At 46.8% G+C, this 16,280-nt stretch overlaps 1 protein-coding gene across 3 annotated transcripts in view; it reads right to left on the reverse strand.

The window, feature by feature from the left end:
- Nucleotides 1-16,280, reverse strand: part of Fhl2 (four and a half LIM domains 2) — a 59,812-nt gene that overhangs the window by 15,876 nt on the left and 27,656 nt on the right. Inside the window, exons 1-2 of one of the 3 annotated variants that reach the window (XM_051204250.1) lie at nucleotides 13,613-13,875; nucleotides 2,244-2,423 (exon numbers count right to left, since the gene is read on the reverse strand). In XM_051204250.1, the coding sequence (XP_051060207.1) occupies nucleotides 2,244-2,399 (156 nt within the window). In that variant the 5' untranslated portion in view covers nucleotides 2,400-2,423; nucleotides 13,613-13,875. Of the gene's footprint in view, nucleotides 1-2,243; nucleotides 2,424-13,612; nucleotides 13,876-16,280 lie in introns of those variants that run through there. The other 2 variants (XM_051204249.1, XM_051204248.1) reach the window with 2 other exon arrangements.

Raw genomic sequence — 16,280 nt, forward strand, 5'->3', positions numbered from 1 at the left:
GTGTGGGTTGAAAAGTTCAGCATGCTAGCTTTTGACCCCTTCGGCGGTCTTGTTGACTTTGGCCCCCTTGTAGGAACTCTTGTTTATTTGTGCATAAAATGTCTTTGGAAGGAAGGCTGGCTTTTGGGGTCTTTCCATTAAATCATTCTGGAGAAACGATAAGTGATTTTTTTTTTTTTTTGTCTTGTTTTTCCTTCAGCCACCGGTCAGGGATGACTAGCCCCAGATATGCACAACATTTCCTTTAAACCGGGTCATCATCAGAACACTACGTGGACCTCTAACCAGCTTAACCCTTTCTTACCCAGACATAGTTTTTAATAAAACACTTCTTTTTTGTCTCTGCCTAGGAGTTTGTCTCCCATGTTGATGTTTTCACCGCTCTGTCCATCGTGAAAATGGACAGGGAGGACGAGGCTTCTAAGAGGCATGTGTTCCAGAAAGGGTTACAGAGATACTGGAAAAGGGAAGGCTTTACACCATTGCAGCTGCCTTTCAGGGTGAGAACTTTATCACGATGACCCCATTTGGCAGACACCTGATTTTCCATTTTCCATGTGCGGACAAGGGCACAGAGGGGGTCAAGGAACTGGTTGACATTCAACAGAGAGGCGTGAGACTATCAGGTAGCGGGGCTCTAATGCTTGGCCTGTTAAATCAGGGGAGAGAGTGCTACTGTTTGGATCTCAGGTTTCCTCCGAGGACCTGTGTATTAACGGGTTAATTCCCAGCCAGGAGCAATTGGGATGGTTAGAGGGCCTTAGATGATTGAGGGTGTGCTCTTAAAAGGGGTTCCTGAGGCCCTGGCTCCTGCCTCCTTCCCACTTTGTCTCTCAGGTTACATAGTAAGTAGTTTTGTTTTCCCACGTTCATCTACCATGATGGGTTGGTTGGTTGCCCTGGCTCAACAAAAGTGCTGTGCCCATCCAATCGTGGAGGGAACAACGCCAGGAGCCTAAACGCGGGGACACTTACCACCTGGAACATGACGTACGCCATGGCTTTTATAGTCGTGGAAGAGAGTGGTAAAAGATTCCAATGGAATAGAGGACATTGGTGGCAGAGGTTAGGCAGCACAATGCCACAAGTTTCCTCTGAGCCCATAAGCTGGGATTTCCCTAGGGGCTCCAAAGTGGTCCCGCATTGTAATCAGTTCTGTGGCTGTGGGGTGGCACCACTTGAAGTGCTTTTCAAGTGTGTTTTAGGAGGGCTTTTGCAGTTAAAGATACCAAGAATCTTGGGCTGGAGACATGGTTCAGCCATTAAACGCTAGGCTCATAACAACAAATATAAGATCTCAAGAATCTTGCATGGATCCCACTGCAGTTGGGGGTCTGAGGCGTCCCCTACAAAGGTCCATGTTTAAGCCTTGGTGTCCAGCTTGGTGCTGCTAAGAAGTGGTGGGATCTTCAGGAAATGGAGCCTTGGGTGAGGGAATCACTGGAGATGCGGCCTTGAGGGGAATATTGGGGCCTTAACCCTTTCCTATTTCTTACCAGGGGATAGGCTTTCTCTGTGGCAATACCAACCACTCAAGAATTGAAGGTCTTAATTTGTAAGCCAAATTAAACTTTTCCTTGGAAGTTGTTTGTCTTGGGTATATTGTCCCGTTGATGGAAAACTACAAGAGACCCAGGTTAGGCTACGTGTGACCTTTCATCACTGGTCACTTACCAAGAATGAAGAGATACTGTTGCCCATGCCTGCACCATCTGTGGGAAGCTGCCTATCCCTTTGTTGCATAAATGAAACACAAACCCCCATTCTTCTACCCAAAGGGAAAAGAGCCCATCGTATCCCAAGGACCTTGCTGCCTTTCCGGGTCTGTTTATCTAGGCTGCTGACTAGATACTGCATGTATACATTCACTCATCAAATATTTACTAAGCAGCACCTGTTCCCTGTTAGTCACCAAGAGGCAAACAGCAGGGGCAGGAGAAGGCTTTACCATTGCCCGGAAGGGTGGGGTTAGATAAGGGCCCTAGTAACCAGGACAAGGAGAGTGGACTTAGAACACCAGCCATGCAGCCTGGCAATGCACTCATCTGATGGGCAGAGACTGGATCACGGAGAGAGCAGCTCTGCAAGGCCTCATAAGAATTCAAGGCCATCAAATGGGGGCTTTCTTGGACAGAACCTACTGGGAGAGATGAGGACCAGAATGCCAAGTAGCTTGTTCTTGGGAAGGCCAGGGGTGGGGTTAACAGGGGAATGCTGTTAAGAGCCAACAGGCAGCTAGCTACCTTGCAGTCGCAGCCAATGGCTGTGCCACACTCTTCACATGTGTTGGCATAGAGCTCTTCGAAGCAGGCCACGCAGTGTGGGTTCTCCTCCTTCAAGATGTACTTCTTGCCATACAGAGACTCATTGCAGTGGTGGCAGTCGAAGCGTTCAGTCATGTTGACACCCGACTCCACAGCAACCTGTGACAGATCAAAGAGGAGAAAACCCACGCTTCAGACTCAGGAACACACCATGCTCTAGGCCAAGGAAGGCAAGGAGCAAGACAAACTTTGGATGCTCGTGCTTTTCAGTGAAACACGTTTTTTGCTGGGGGGTGAGGGGGAGTTTTGTGCTTGGATACACTCCCTTCACTAAAGCAGTCATTGCCGACTGGATCAGAATGTCGGATTCCAGAAAAGGCGCCATGGCCCCCACTCTACCGTAGCTATGTGTAGCTTCCAGGGCATGACCCTGCCTCACCTCTCTGCCCTCAGAATAGAAAGGCAGGCACAGAAACAATATATCTACCTCTATAAAAAGAGATTTTTCCATGCACTCTGCTTTATGATTCATAAGTTTGAATAGTAAGAAAGCATCACGGCACAAGGCAAGGGTATTTGACAGGAAGATCTGTAGTCAGGGGCCAGGAGAATATTGACCTTGATCTGAACATGCATTGGGAAGGACAATGTAGACCAGAAAGTGCCAACTTCCTTTAGGCAGTCATTTCTCCTGGATACAGAGGTCTCCATCCTTCAGCTGTCCGGGGTACCCAGAGAGCAGGATAAAAGAGGAAGGCTTGATTCCAAGAACAGGGATTAGCACACAGTTGGGAATGCAGTGACTACAGTCAGTGGCTTTCCAGGAGACACCTCAAGCCTTACAAAGGGGGGAACAAGAATGTGCATCCTTGCCAGACATGTTGCATTTTTCCAGAATGACTATGCAGTGTCAAGAGAAAGAGATGTTCTGTAGGGCGGAGGAAAGGAAATGACTGATTTTCACCTCCCCACCTTAAGCCACCATCCCTAAAAATCATGTTAGGACTACTTTGGATACAAAAAGCCCACTCTGTGAACAATAGCATGGACAAAGGCCTCTTGCACATTAAAATTTTAGGCTTGATTTTTTTTCTCCCCCCACCCACAGGAGATTTTTCTTGATTGGCAATAACTAATGTGTTAAAAGTGAAAAGTTTTATCAATAGTCCACAGGCACACAGCTAGCTGTGTTACTAAGCAGTATTTCACAAACTCCAAGCAAACTCAGCTCCATTTCCAGTCACTTCAAGTCATTCAAGGGTGAACCCCCCCACAAGAATTTGGCTCTACGATGCAAATATAGCACTGTTGTCTGGTTTTATGATTACAGGAAATTTGATAGTAGCTATTAATTTGATACCTTGTGTACACAAGGTTGCAGTGACTATAAGCTTTTGTTACTGGTTTATGTCTGTGTTTGTAGGATAATTTGCTTCCAAGAGCACAAAACACACAGCTGGATGCATGTGGCAAGATCCTTCCTTCTAAATCATTCTTCCTGGAGTTGAAGAAAACTGTCTGAACATTCCTGTGATAGCATCCTAAGATGAGGCTCTTGAACACACGAGTTATTATCCTGAAACATGACATACGAATGCCTTTTTGCTTAGGCTATCTGGGTCGGCAGCTGCTATGCTGGCAGATACTTCCATGGTTTCCAGTAAGTCTTCGGTTATCTGCCTTGAAAGTGGCTGCTCACTTATTTCATGGGGGGGGGGGGTTCAGCCTTCCAACATATATGTTTTTCCATTAAATGTCGCCATTTAGCAGTGGGATGAGATCATTGCCTGCACTGTTCACACAAACAGAAGGAAGAGGGAGAGTGAACTAGCTATGAATCAGGGAATTTCGAAAGCTGGAAAACACTCCCCAAGTCGTCTAAAACAACGACCTCATTTTGTGGATGGAAAAACCGTAATTCGGAAATGGTGATGGAGAAAGGAGTTTTGTGGGCCCTCCCAGAGCCACCTGACTGAGAAAGCAAACTCCTGGCCTTAATCGGAAAGGTGGTTCCGAGTTTAGACAAGCACCAGCCCTTCTGGGGAAGGGAGGCTATCCCGAAAGCTGTGCAGTTATCTAGATAGACGCCATGTCTGTGTCTGATACCAGGGAGGGATACCTGCTTCTTACTCTGGTCATGATGCATGAGTTTTCCACCTCATCTGGTTCTATAGGTGAGTGTGAAGAGAGAGAGAAAACCTAAGGGTGTAACCTCTGAGAATCAACAGGGTTCCTACATGTGTCCAAAGGATAAGGCCATTTATTCCATGCTTAACATTACCATCATTGACCCCGATTCCCCAGCAGGGATGATGAATCAGCTGCATTGTGCTCTGGGGGTCTAACAGGGATGATGCATTTGGCCCTGGTTTCCACGGAACCCTGCCTCATGATGGTATAATTCTTGTTCCTTATATTTTTCCCTCCTGTTTTCTGCCTCAACCAACCAGTATAAGGCACAAAGTGAGCAAAGTATGAATGCTTAGTTCATACTTAGTTCCGTAGTTAGGAACACGGTGAGACAAACATTAGTGAGGTCCTCTCTTAAAAAATAGTGTTTTGTTTTTGTTTGTGAGACAGGCTCTGGCTGTCCTGGAACTTGATTTGTAGACCAGGCTGACCTCTAACTCACAGAGATCCACCTGCCTCTGCCTTCCAAGTGCTAGTTTTAAAGGTGTGTGCCACCACCACTACCCCGCCCCCAGGGGGAATTAATTTTTATGAACATACAAGATAATAGATTTTTTTCTTTTAGTCTTTAAAAAACTTTACTTACATACATGGCATATTTATTTCAGTGATTTAGTCATTATTCTTTTGAATTATACTAATACTAAACAAAAGAAAATTACTATATTGTTAACATGTCAGGCCCTATTTTGTGTGGTGTAGATGTTATCCAGAGGCTTATCAGTCCTTGAGACAGACAAGCACAAGCTGCTTTGTGTTCATCTCTGATAATTACCAACAACTTGGCTCTTCCCTACTTGGAAAAGGAAGAAAACCCTAGAATTTGAGATCCTCGTTATTTTAGAATGTGTGTGTGTGTGTGTGTGTGTGTGTGTGTGTGTGTGTGTGTCCACCTCACTATCAGGCTGTGTAAACCAGAATCTAGAAAACGGAAGCCAATTAATCAGGAGTTTAATAGTCACCATTTTTGTTGTTGTAGTTGCTGGGACAAAAAGCAACTTTCAGGGGAAAGAGTTTATTTTGACCTGTGGTTCAAGGGGACACAGCCCATCACGGAGGAGGAAGCGTGTGGGCTGGTGGAGTGGAGGCTGGATGCTCATACTGCATTTGCAGCCAGGAAGCAGGGTGGGGGGAGAGAAGGGGCTTATACAATTTCAATCTCTACTTTGGGTGATTCACTTCTTCAAGCGAGGCCCCTGAAGGTTTTATGACCTCCCCAAACAGCACCACCACGGGTTGGGGACTGTAGGGCCCTGCATGGACCCCCGAGGCACCGTGAGCAAGCCTGAGCTATTGGCTGGAACATTCTTCATTCTCAGCTGTTACTGGTACTCTTCCTGATTTGCTAACACACATCTGCTGGGGAGGAGCTAAGCCCGAGAACTTTCACGCTTGACCCTTGATTGTTTTCCACTGTGCCCTGAGTCGGTATATGAGCCCGCTTCTTCCCCTCAATAAACGTCATTCTGCATTCCTGTTGACCCGCTGTCTTATCTCTTATTTAAATCTCTAGGCCTTCGCCCGATTAGTGGGACAGATTGTAGCATGAGCGCCACAGGGGACCAAAGGGTCAAACACGTGAACCTATGGGAATCATTTAGTAAGGAGAATGTGTCACATAACTTCCTGAATTTCAGGGCTGACGGTTAAGGATCGAATTCGGGGTCTCCCCTCCCCAGGTATCACCATCATTCATACGCTTATGTATCTTTCTTTTTCAGTTTTTCAGAGTATAGATTCCCCGTATGCCGGGCTGGGCTAACTGTCAGTTTAGACAGGTATACTGTACTGATGCGCGAGTATCTCTGAATATGGAGTCCTGTGGGTAAATGCCGGAGAGTGGCATAACTAGGTCACATGGCAGATTAATTTTCAGCTTCTGAGAACCTTCCATACTGGTTTCCATCCGGGCCAGCAATGCATAAGGGGTCCCTTTTTGTCTACATCCTCACCAACATTTGCTGTTAATTGCTTTCTTAGTGACTGCCATTGTGACTGGAGAAAGATGGAATTCCAAAGTAGCTTGGATTTGTATTTTTTTTTTTTTCCTGTGCCGAGGCTGAACACCATTATCCTCTTTGCTAACGAGGCTCCTTATGTCATGCTTCACGAGGAAGTTAACATTAATGTTACATTAGAAATTTCCCGTAACTTTTCACTTTTAAATCCTACAAAATACCCGGCTGTTCTTTCGTTCACTCCAAAATGATTGGTTAAACTGGAATTCTGTACTGGATGTCAAAGGATTGGGGGCTACCATGGTGGGAGAGGAAGTTGAGAGGAAGTGTCAGCACCAAGGAAAGCCCTTGTGGCGACTTCCAAAGCTCCAGGCTGGGAGGTCAGGGTTGATCCACAGTCTTGAGCAAGAGCATCCTCCAGGAGTAGCGGAGTAGCGAGTGGCTTGCTGGAGGGGAGGCCACACTGTGGAGGAAGAATCAGTGCTAGACATACACACATCAGGAAGATGGAAGGTAAGCAGATGGGGTGGGGGTGGGGGGGTTCAGCCAAAAAGACAGCGCGGAGGAGGAGTTGTATGCCTGGTTCGCTGACTTGGTATTCCCTGCAGGCAGTGGAATTTTATATACCATTTCCCCACATCTGCACATCACTGAGTGCACTTTATCGTGTAAAACTGGGGGAGAGAGAATAGGAACAACGCCTCCTAAGAATGAGACCGTGCTGTTAAGAGTCTAGTTTTTGTTTGTTGACCCCTCACCCCCATTGTTCTCCCCTCCACCTAGTGGTGAGTCTCAAACCTAGAGTTTTCACATGTTGGATAAGGACTCTACCACTGATCCACATCCCCGCCCTTCCCGTCCAGTTCTGAATAGTCTTTCCAAGCATACAAGTAGGTGAGTGTGGTGGTTTCAGTAAGAATGCCCCCCCCCAATAGGCTCACATATTTGAGGGCTTAGCCACCAAGGAGTGGAACTCTCTGTAAAGATTAGAAGGATTAGGAGGTTTGGCCTTTTTTGGAAAAAAGTGTGTTGCTATGGTTAGGCTTTGAGGGTTCATGCCAGGCCCAGACTCTGTCTCCGTGCCCATGGATCAGGGTGTAGAACTCTCAGCTGCTTCTCCAACAAACACCTTTTCTGCCTGCATGTTACCTGCCATGATTGTAATGGGCCAAGCTCTAAGTTAAATGCCTTGGTCATCACATCTCTTCAGAGCAATAGAGTAGTGATTAAGACAGGGAGTTTCTCGCTCAACTATGTACAACCCGCCTGCCATTTCTGAACTCTTTTTCTCTCCCACCAAGCGATATATAATTCCTGCCTATTACCTGTTGCATAGGAATGCAGAAAGGATTAAGCAAGAGCATACAGGGAGGCACCTGAATGTGAGGTATGACTGCTGACTGAATCAAATCTAAATTACAGAGTACCGGAGTTCTCAAACGTCCCAGGATGAAATCATCCTCTGATGTCATTCCCCTCCAGCTCTGAGCAACCAGAGTATCTGAAGTATCTGGATTTTAGGTCCCAGACAGGAGGACCAAACCCAGATACCTGCACTGGGGAGAAGCAGAGGAAGCAATAGAGATCAGAGGGTCTGCACTGGGGACGAGGGTTCTGCCCTCAGCCGGCTTCCTGGCTCTTGCAAAATAAAGATTCAGAGGTCCACGGGACAAGGATGCCTTGGCTCAACCACTATTAAAACTGACAAAGCCTGTACGAGTCAACAGGTTTTGCACAAATGCAGTTGTGTTTATAAGCGTTCAGACAGGGATGTGTCAGAGCTACAGAGAGAGAAGAGGAACACGGAAAGCCAGGAGGGAGGAAAAGAAGGGAGGGAGTGGTGAAAGAGAGAAAGGAGGAAGGACAAGAGGCAGATGTGCAGAGATCTCTTCTCTTGCTTTTCTGCTTAAATGAGAACGATTTCCTGGGAGTCTTTTTGTTTGTTTGTTTTTTGGTCTACTGGTTCAGGCCTTTGAATCTCAGGTCAACTGGGGGCGGGGGGAAGACTCCCCAATAAGCAACCTTCTTAATACTTCTTTTATCTGTTTATTTTTACCAACCTCCCCCCCAAAGGGCCCATTCAAATCCCAAGGGATGGCAACAATGTTTCATGTATATTAACCTTACTGCTGGCTGCTTTCCTCTTGTAGCCACATCTAAGGAGAAACCTGTGACCCTTCCCAGAGCATATGTAGGAGCAACTACAACCAGCCAGTTAATATTCCTTCTTTCGTTGTTCACTCACGAAGGACAGGGTCTTGCTGTGTAGCCCAGACTGGCCTTAAACACGCATTCCTCATGCTTGTGACTCTAGATTCCAGGCTTGGGCTACTAGATTTGGCTCTCACCATGCTGATCTTTAAATGTTGCCACAGATTTCGGAAGGAAATCTCAATGCTAGGAAGTAATTCAACACAGTTCGCTAATAAAATATAAGAAGTCGGTCCGTTGGCTGTTGGCTCTTTGTAGGAATGCAGTGAGTGAAAACACAGTGCTCCGTGAGCCCCAGTATGACCTGCCTGTGCCAACCAACCATATGATTGGTCTGGGAGCCTTGTTTGTCATGGAGACTTCTCCAGCAGGGATCACAAACAGGGCCTTTTAGAAGTAGAACAAATGAAAAAATAAATGAGCAGATGGGCAAAAGAATCAAAAGTCTTAGCAAAGTGCTGTGGAGTTTGCTCAGTGGTTTAAGAACACTTGCTGCCCTTGCGGAGGATTCGGGTTTGATTACCAGCACCCACATGGAATCTCATAGCTGTCTGTGTAATCCCAGCCCCAGGAGATCGGATGCCCTCTTCTGACCTTCTTGGACAACAGACATCCATGTGGGTAAGATGCTCATGGACATATAATAATAAAATAAACAATCTGAAACAGAAGTATCTTGTAGAGATGTGGGCAAAGGTCAAGGGTGAGAAGGTGGAATGTTTTGCATGTACAGTCTACCCAAAAGTAACCATAGTTTGGCGTCTGATGCCATTGAGATCTCTACACTAACAGATCCAGGTCTCTATGCTTTCTCTCCACCACTATTTTCTTTCATCCCTCCTCCCAGATAATTTGCTGCTTCCACAGGAGGGAGAACATTCTTGTTGTGTTTGGACTCCGAATCCAGCCAACACACAGCTGCGTAGTTCAGGCTACAACCTGAGTAGGTCAAGAAGCAAGAAGCCATCCAAGAGACACTCCTAAGCCCTGAGGGGGGGGGAAATGGACAGATCCAGACATGGGCCACAGAGATCAGCAATGTCCCCTGGTGGGTGTTGTGTTTGTAATCAATGATGCTCCCAAGCCCAGAGGCAAGGTACTCTTACATCAGCACCAGTCTGTGGAGGGATTTGTCTTGCCCTGGATGGTGATACTGACAGGCAAATTGTGCTTACTCAACATTGTTCTCTTTGGTCTAAGTAAATCTAATCAAGCTGACTTAGTTTTAAGTAGAGATGCCGGTGAAAGGAATGGTTACCAGCTCAAATGGTACCTGAGTGTCTAAGTGTGCCTAAAAATAACAACCTACCCAGAATCCACTTGAGGTCAACCTCTGTATGTCTGGATTGCAAACACTTTAGATTATAAAGTCTAAGCTCATTGGTTCACTTAACGAGCCCCTCATTGTATAGTGCACCTTAAGGGTACAGAGGTCAAGGTGAGGCATGTATGTTCCATACTGAATACATACTAGTGCATAACCAGTAACAGAAAATGGAAACTTAAGATTCATTTGTGATTAAAGGAGGGGGGAGGTGCAAAATGCTGTCTTCTGAATGATCCTTGGATTATTCAATAATGAAAGCCAATAGATGCCAAATTTCTGAAGCCCAACAATCCGGGATAGCTATACTTAAAAAAAAAAAAAAATATGCTTCAGACTTTTTAATCCAGTCAAAAGGTTGTACTGAGTAACCGAGATGTCCCTAGACTGTTAGGTACTGGGAGTTGAAATCAAAGGCACTCTGCCAAGCAGCTACAGCCTGATCCTATCACAACACTTATTCTCAAAACATGCACATTCAGTCCCCACAAGACAACCTGGTGAAGCCCGGAAGGGCAGGGTGCTTCAAGTTCCTAAGTCTTCCAGACGGAGGGAGATCCCATCCGATCGCTGGACCACTGCTTTTGAGGGTGTGAACAAGTGACTGATGCTGTCTGTCAGCTTCCACACCTACAGAAGGAAAGCCAACGGTTCTCTCTCAGCAGGCTCCTTCTCTCCCAAAAGGTACAAATCATTAGCAGCTTTGTCTTCCTCTGCCTGACCTCCATATTGCAGCCCCAACTCCTTACACACACTTCTGCTGGCCTTTCCCTTTAGCCTCCCCCACTCCAAGAACAACTGCTCCTCGTTCTTTTCACGGTACCCTTCTCTTTTGTGGTTCTGCCTCGGTGTTCCATATCAGGGCTCCATCAAGAGAAGCCGGTGCATTTCCTTCCACTCATTTGCTGATTGCCTAACTCAGCTGGCTCCAAAGGTTGCAGCAAGCACAGGACTATACCCTCTTTGACTGACAGTCTAGTTCCACGAAAAGCTCTATTTGCTGGCTCCAAGGACACTTTCCAACATCCTAAACTCTGCAGCTTTTTTTTTTTCTATAACTGGTAATTCTAGAGATTCAAAGGCCTCGGCTCTGCTCTGGTGAGGACCTCACCGAGGACATAGACAGAGAGAGATCACACTGCCAAAGGAAGCAGACACTGAGACAGATGGGTATCACTGTCCCTTCCTAAGGGGGGGGGGCTTCTGCTGTCTAGGGCCCCTCTCTTAAGCTCTTTCATTGTTATTATTATTATTATTATTTTTACATAGTGTGTACATGTCTGTACCTCCCAACTTTTACCCAAGGATGACCAAGCTTCCAACACAAGAGTCTCGAAGAAAAATCCTATCTGAAGCACAGCTGCTTTACAAATGTGGAAGCTGTTGTATGTTGGTTTAAATTAGAGCGACCCTCCTGGGCTCACATGTTCGAATGCCTAGTCACCAGGAAGTGGAATTCTCTGGAGGAACAGAAAGATTAGGAAGTGTGGTCTTGATAGAGGAAGTGTGTCACTGAGGGTAGGCTCTGAGGTTTCAAAAGCCCAGGCCAGGCCCAGACTCTTTTTCTCCCGTCTACCTGCGGAACATGATGTAGAACTTTCATCTACTTTCATCTCCAACATCAGTCTGCCTGTGTGCCACCATGTTCCCTGCTGTGGTGATGATGGACTAAGCTTCCGAAACTGTGTCTTTTCACAGGACCATGACAGTGACTTAGACATGGGGTGTCAGATGCTGGGTAGTCAGCCTTCCGTGCAGAAGAGGGATAGAATAATCCAGGCCTCTTGGCCTTCTGATTTTTTTTTTTTTTAATTTTCTTCTATATCCTGCTAAGCATTTTTCTCTCTGCAGTTGAGATATTGCTTAGTATTGATGGCACTTAACGATCTTAGGTGAAAATATGCCATGTAGGGCCTCCACAAAATATTCATACAGTGAGGCCCAGTACAGAGTAGAAATCTCTGGAGACAGTTCTCAGGGCTATGATTTACAGGCTGGGAAACTTTGGACATCAGAGGTACTTCGATCTTTCTGTTTCTTTATCTGTGAACAAGAGGCAATAAAATCTACACATGCTGTGCATAATATGCAGGATATGTGTGTGTGCATATATGTATATATGTATCTTGCTGGGAAAGCATCTTTGTTATCTGATTCTCTGGGAGGAAACTGGGAAACCAATAGATATTGTGACGTAGGCAAGGCCATGTGGGCTGAGAGGTCCCTATGTTAATTCTGGCATCTTGGTTCGGTTTCAAGTGCATCTGCCAGCCAAGCCTTCTGCACCCATTCATGTTGTATCTGTGAGGCTGGACAGCAAGAAGGAAGGACAAAGAATGGGGGCTTCCAATGTGATACACTATTCTGTTAAAAAAAAAAAAATTAGGAGAGAGCTGAATCTGAAAAAAAAAAAGAGTGAGAAAAATCAGTGTTTTAAATTTGGTTTTCATGACCTTTAGGTTTTGGGTTGGGAATCCATAACCTCTTAGGGCACATTGTTTGTTGTCTTTGGTGGGAAGGGGACTTGAGGGGGTTTTTAAATCATCACAGCTGCAGGAATTTGCAGTCATTCCTGCGATGGTAACACTTCAAAGGCTTAGGCAGTAGGATAGGCACCCGTTTGAGGTCACCTGGGATGGCATGGTAAATTCCAGGCTTTCCCGGCTACAGAGTCAAGCTTTATCTCAAACAACAACAACAATAACCACACACACACACACTACCACAAGCAACCTTCCTCTAATACATTCCTGCAAAATATACATATAAGCAGAGTAGCACCGCAACACGGGACACATCTAGAGTCACGTTTTGAAAACAATCTCGTGTCTATCAGCCCAAAAAATATGTGTAAGAAAGTGCATGCCACAAGATGGCTTTGCCAGAGACAGCTGTGCATTTCATAAAATGCCTACTTCGTTGAGTTCCAGAAACACAACCGGAGCAAATACTGCCAATGTTTCCTCTAAAACCAAAAACAGCATTGAAGAGTTTCTTTCCACAAGACATCACAAGACTACGCAATCTATCGGCTAGAATTCTGTTCATCTCAACGTGTTACTATTATTATTATTATTAGTAGTAGTAGTAGTAGTAGTAGTATTTAACCCTATGGCTCAGGTTTTAATCTTGTGGATGAGTCAAGCTGTGTGGTCACAGGGCCAAACTTCCACTTCTTCCCAAGGGAAATGTCTGGCCTTCCACGTGCTGACCAGCTTGTCACCTCCCTTCCATAGACTTCAGTTCCTCTTTGCCCCTGGGGGAAATCGCCTGTGGGCGGCTCATCGTCTCTCACCACCTGGCGGCGACCCACTCACTCCTCTAGGGCTGTAGCCCTCTCTCTGGACACCAATGGTCCTGTCCCCAAGTTAGGCTCTCCTATGCTCGGGTCTCTAGCACTCATGATTCTGGTCCTCTCTGCCCCGAATCCGCTCTTCCTGGAGGTGTCTTCCCGAAATCAACTCCCCCATCCTGGGGTCTCCCCTTCAAGACTCCCCTTCTGGCCCCATGTTTCCGATCCACCGCCTCCAAGACTCGCCCTATCCCCTTCATTTCGAGTCCCCGTGCTGAGTATCCCCTGCCCGGCTAGGCTCTCTCCTCCCCGGATATGCACTCCGTTTTAGGTCCCCATCCCGGGTGTCCTTTGCAAAACAGGGCTCTCCTACCGCCAGGATCTGTTCCTCTCGGTTTTGGGTCCCTACCCGGGTGCGGTCTGCACAGCCTTGCTTCGGTCTCCCGGGTCTCCGCCCCGCGGTCGGGGTACGCTGGCTACCGGGGTCTCTCCACGCGTGCTGGGGCAGCTGTCTGGTGGCTATTCTTGTGTACCAGGCCCGGCTGTGGACTGGGCGGCGGCAGGAGCACTCGCGCGCTAAGGGGCCAGGGTCTAGGGCACCCAGAGGACTGTGGCGCGGCGGCGGCGGCAGCGGCAGCGGCGGCTCAGCAGGCGGAGTGCAGCCCGCGCCGCTCCCGCCCTCGAGAACCCCCGCCGAGTCATTTGACCATATAAGGACACACGCGCCGGGGCGGCGGGCTGGGCGCGCGGGCCAAGGGAGCAGGGCGCGGTGGCGAGCGCCCCTCGATCGCCTGTCGCCGTCGCGTGCTCCCCTGCTGCAGCTGCTGCGGACCCTTTGTTTGACTTAACGTTCTTCCTTGCTTCCCGATGTTTGGCGCACAGAGCCAAGTCTCCCTGCGCCCTGCTGGCCTGGGCTCCGGGGGCCAGCGGCAGTGTATTGCAGAGGGCTGTGGCCACTGCCACCTAAGGGCAGGATGACATGGGTCTATTCTCACCAGGACCCTCCTCTGGGTTGCCTGGTTGCAGTCTGTTGCAAACATGGATGGGCCATTTGGAGATTTGGGGGAGGAACAATGTATGCACAGGGCATGCATTGGTGTGGTGGTTTGCTGGGCCTTACCTTGCAAATACCTCTCCATGGTGGAATGAACCCAACCAATGACCTAAAGAGTCTTTAATGTGTCTGTTCCATCAGGGAGCTGACTGAAAGAAGGTTGAGAGCTGTTTACGTTCTGTGGCTCCATGCAGACAGAAAGCAAATGATGGTCTTAATGTGTCCTTCAAGCTCAAAGCCAAGGTCTTCTGCACAGAGCTGGCCCTCCGTGGGATAGGAGACAATGTCCAACATGGTGGTAGAACACATCCGTATCCCGATGTGTAGAAGAAGGGCAGATTCTGCTCTTGAGTAGGTGGTGGGTCCACATGCAGATGGACACGTGGAGATGCAATGAAAGCCTGCGTTAGTGTCTTCACGGTGCTTGACCCAACAAGCGACTTAACATTTGGGTGCCAGGTTTATGAAGGGATACAGCTGGTCCTCACTGAGATGGCATGGCCATTGTGAGAACGGGGAGTTGGTTGGTCATGTTGCCTTCTCAGTCAGGAAGCAAAGCAAGATGAGACCAGGTGTCCAGTTGACTCTTCCCCTTTTCATCCTGTCTGAGAGGTCAACTGTTGAGAGGTGCTGCTCACCTTTGGGGGTCAGTCTTTGACCCTCAGTTAAACCCCTCTGTAACCATCCTCAAAGAGTCATCTAGAGATCTCCTAGGGGATCCTAAGTCCAGTCAAATCGACTAAAGGACCATCACAATGCTAGAGGTTTTGTGAGTAGGCATCTTCCAGGGGAGCACAGGGTAACATTTCTCAGAAAGGGCAGAAAGAGCTGTGTGATGGGTTTCTTCTCGTTGGTACTTCCTGACTGGTACCACGAGAGGGTCTCCATGGTGGACTCTCAGAAATATGAGCTGTCACTTACTAAGCACCAGCTATATCTGACCTCCCCCCAGGATGCTCAGCCCCTTTAGGTAAAGTTAATTATCTCAGTTATGTGATGAGGACTTTTGCTCTAGATGAAGTGAATGATTTTTTTTTTTATACCAGATGAGATTTGCACCCGTGTCTATGAGAGAACAAGACCATAAGAGTGTCATAAAGGATCAGAAATCCTCAACTCCTAGTCGCTCACACAGGTGACTCCCCGGGGTTCACACTTTTCTTCGAAGAGGGTGGACAAGCTGTGATTTGACACAGGGAATCCATTCTGCTCTTGTCCCCATCTTCCAAGTGAGGCATACCCTAAGTGACTTCCCACTGATGGTCAAGGTAGGCTGTATTGTAGATTCAAAGCGAAGTGTATGTAGACAGATCAATCGCTCTGATGCTACTAACATTTACTTTCTCTATGTAAAAGCTGTAGATTACCAAATGGTCTAGGTCTGTGACAGTGAGTCTTAAGCCTCGGTTTTAAATACAGGTTCAAAGAATAACGAAGCACGAATTCTGCATCTATCCTCTTCCTGCTTCCTTTTATTTGTTTACGTTGTGTGAGTTATACTTTTAGTTTTATTCTTATTGACATGGCTATGTAGAGTTTCTTCTACTAATTGCTGCGGCTGCACCACGCTGACTCTGTTACGCTGCCTTCTTTACTAAAAAGTTCTGTGACTTATCTTTGTATTTTCCTTTTGACATTAGAGAGCTATTAAATACCTCAAGGTCATATGGTCAGGAAAATTCAGTCTCTCAAAACAGACTTACCCCATTTCTACAATGCTGAGGAAGAGGGACAGGAGGAGAACCCAATGGACCAAACACCAACCAACCAAACAAACAAACAAAAACACCAACAACCAACTAACCGCAATTTACGTTTGGATTTTGATCACAGAGCAAACTATTAGGAGAAGAAATTTTTATGAGCCAATCTGGGAAATTCTGGCATTGATAGGGTATCTGACGATATTAACAAGTTATTATTTATTATTATATGAAATTACATATACATGCTTTCTAGTCCTTCTTCTTTAAAACTCTCTTGCTTT

This window comes from Phodopus roborovskii, unplaced genomic scaffold (genome assembly GCF_943737965.1).
Source record: "Phodopus roborovskii unplaced genomic scaffold, PHOROB, whole genome shotgun sequence".
Classification (NCBI taxonomy): Eukaryota; Metazoa; Chordata; class Mammalia; order Rodentia; family Cricetidae; genus Phodopus; species Phodopus roborovskii.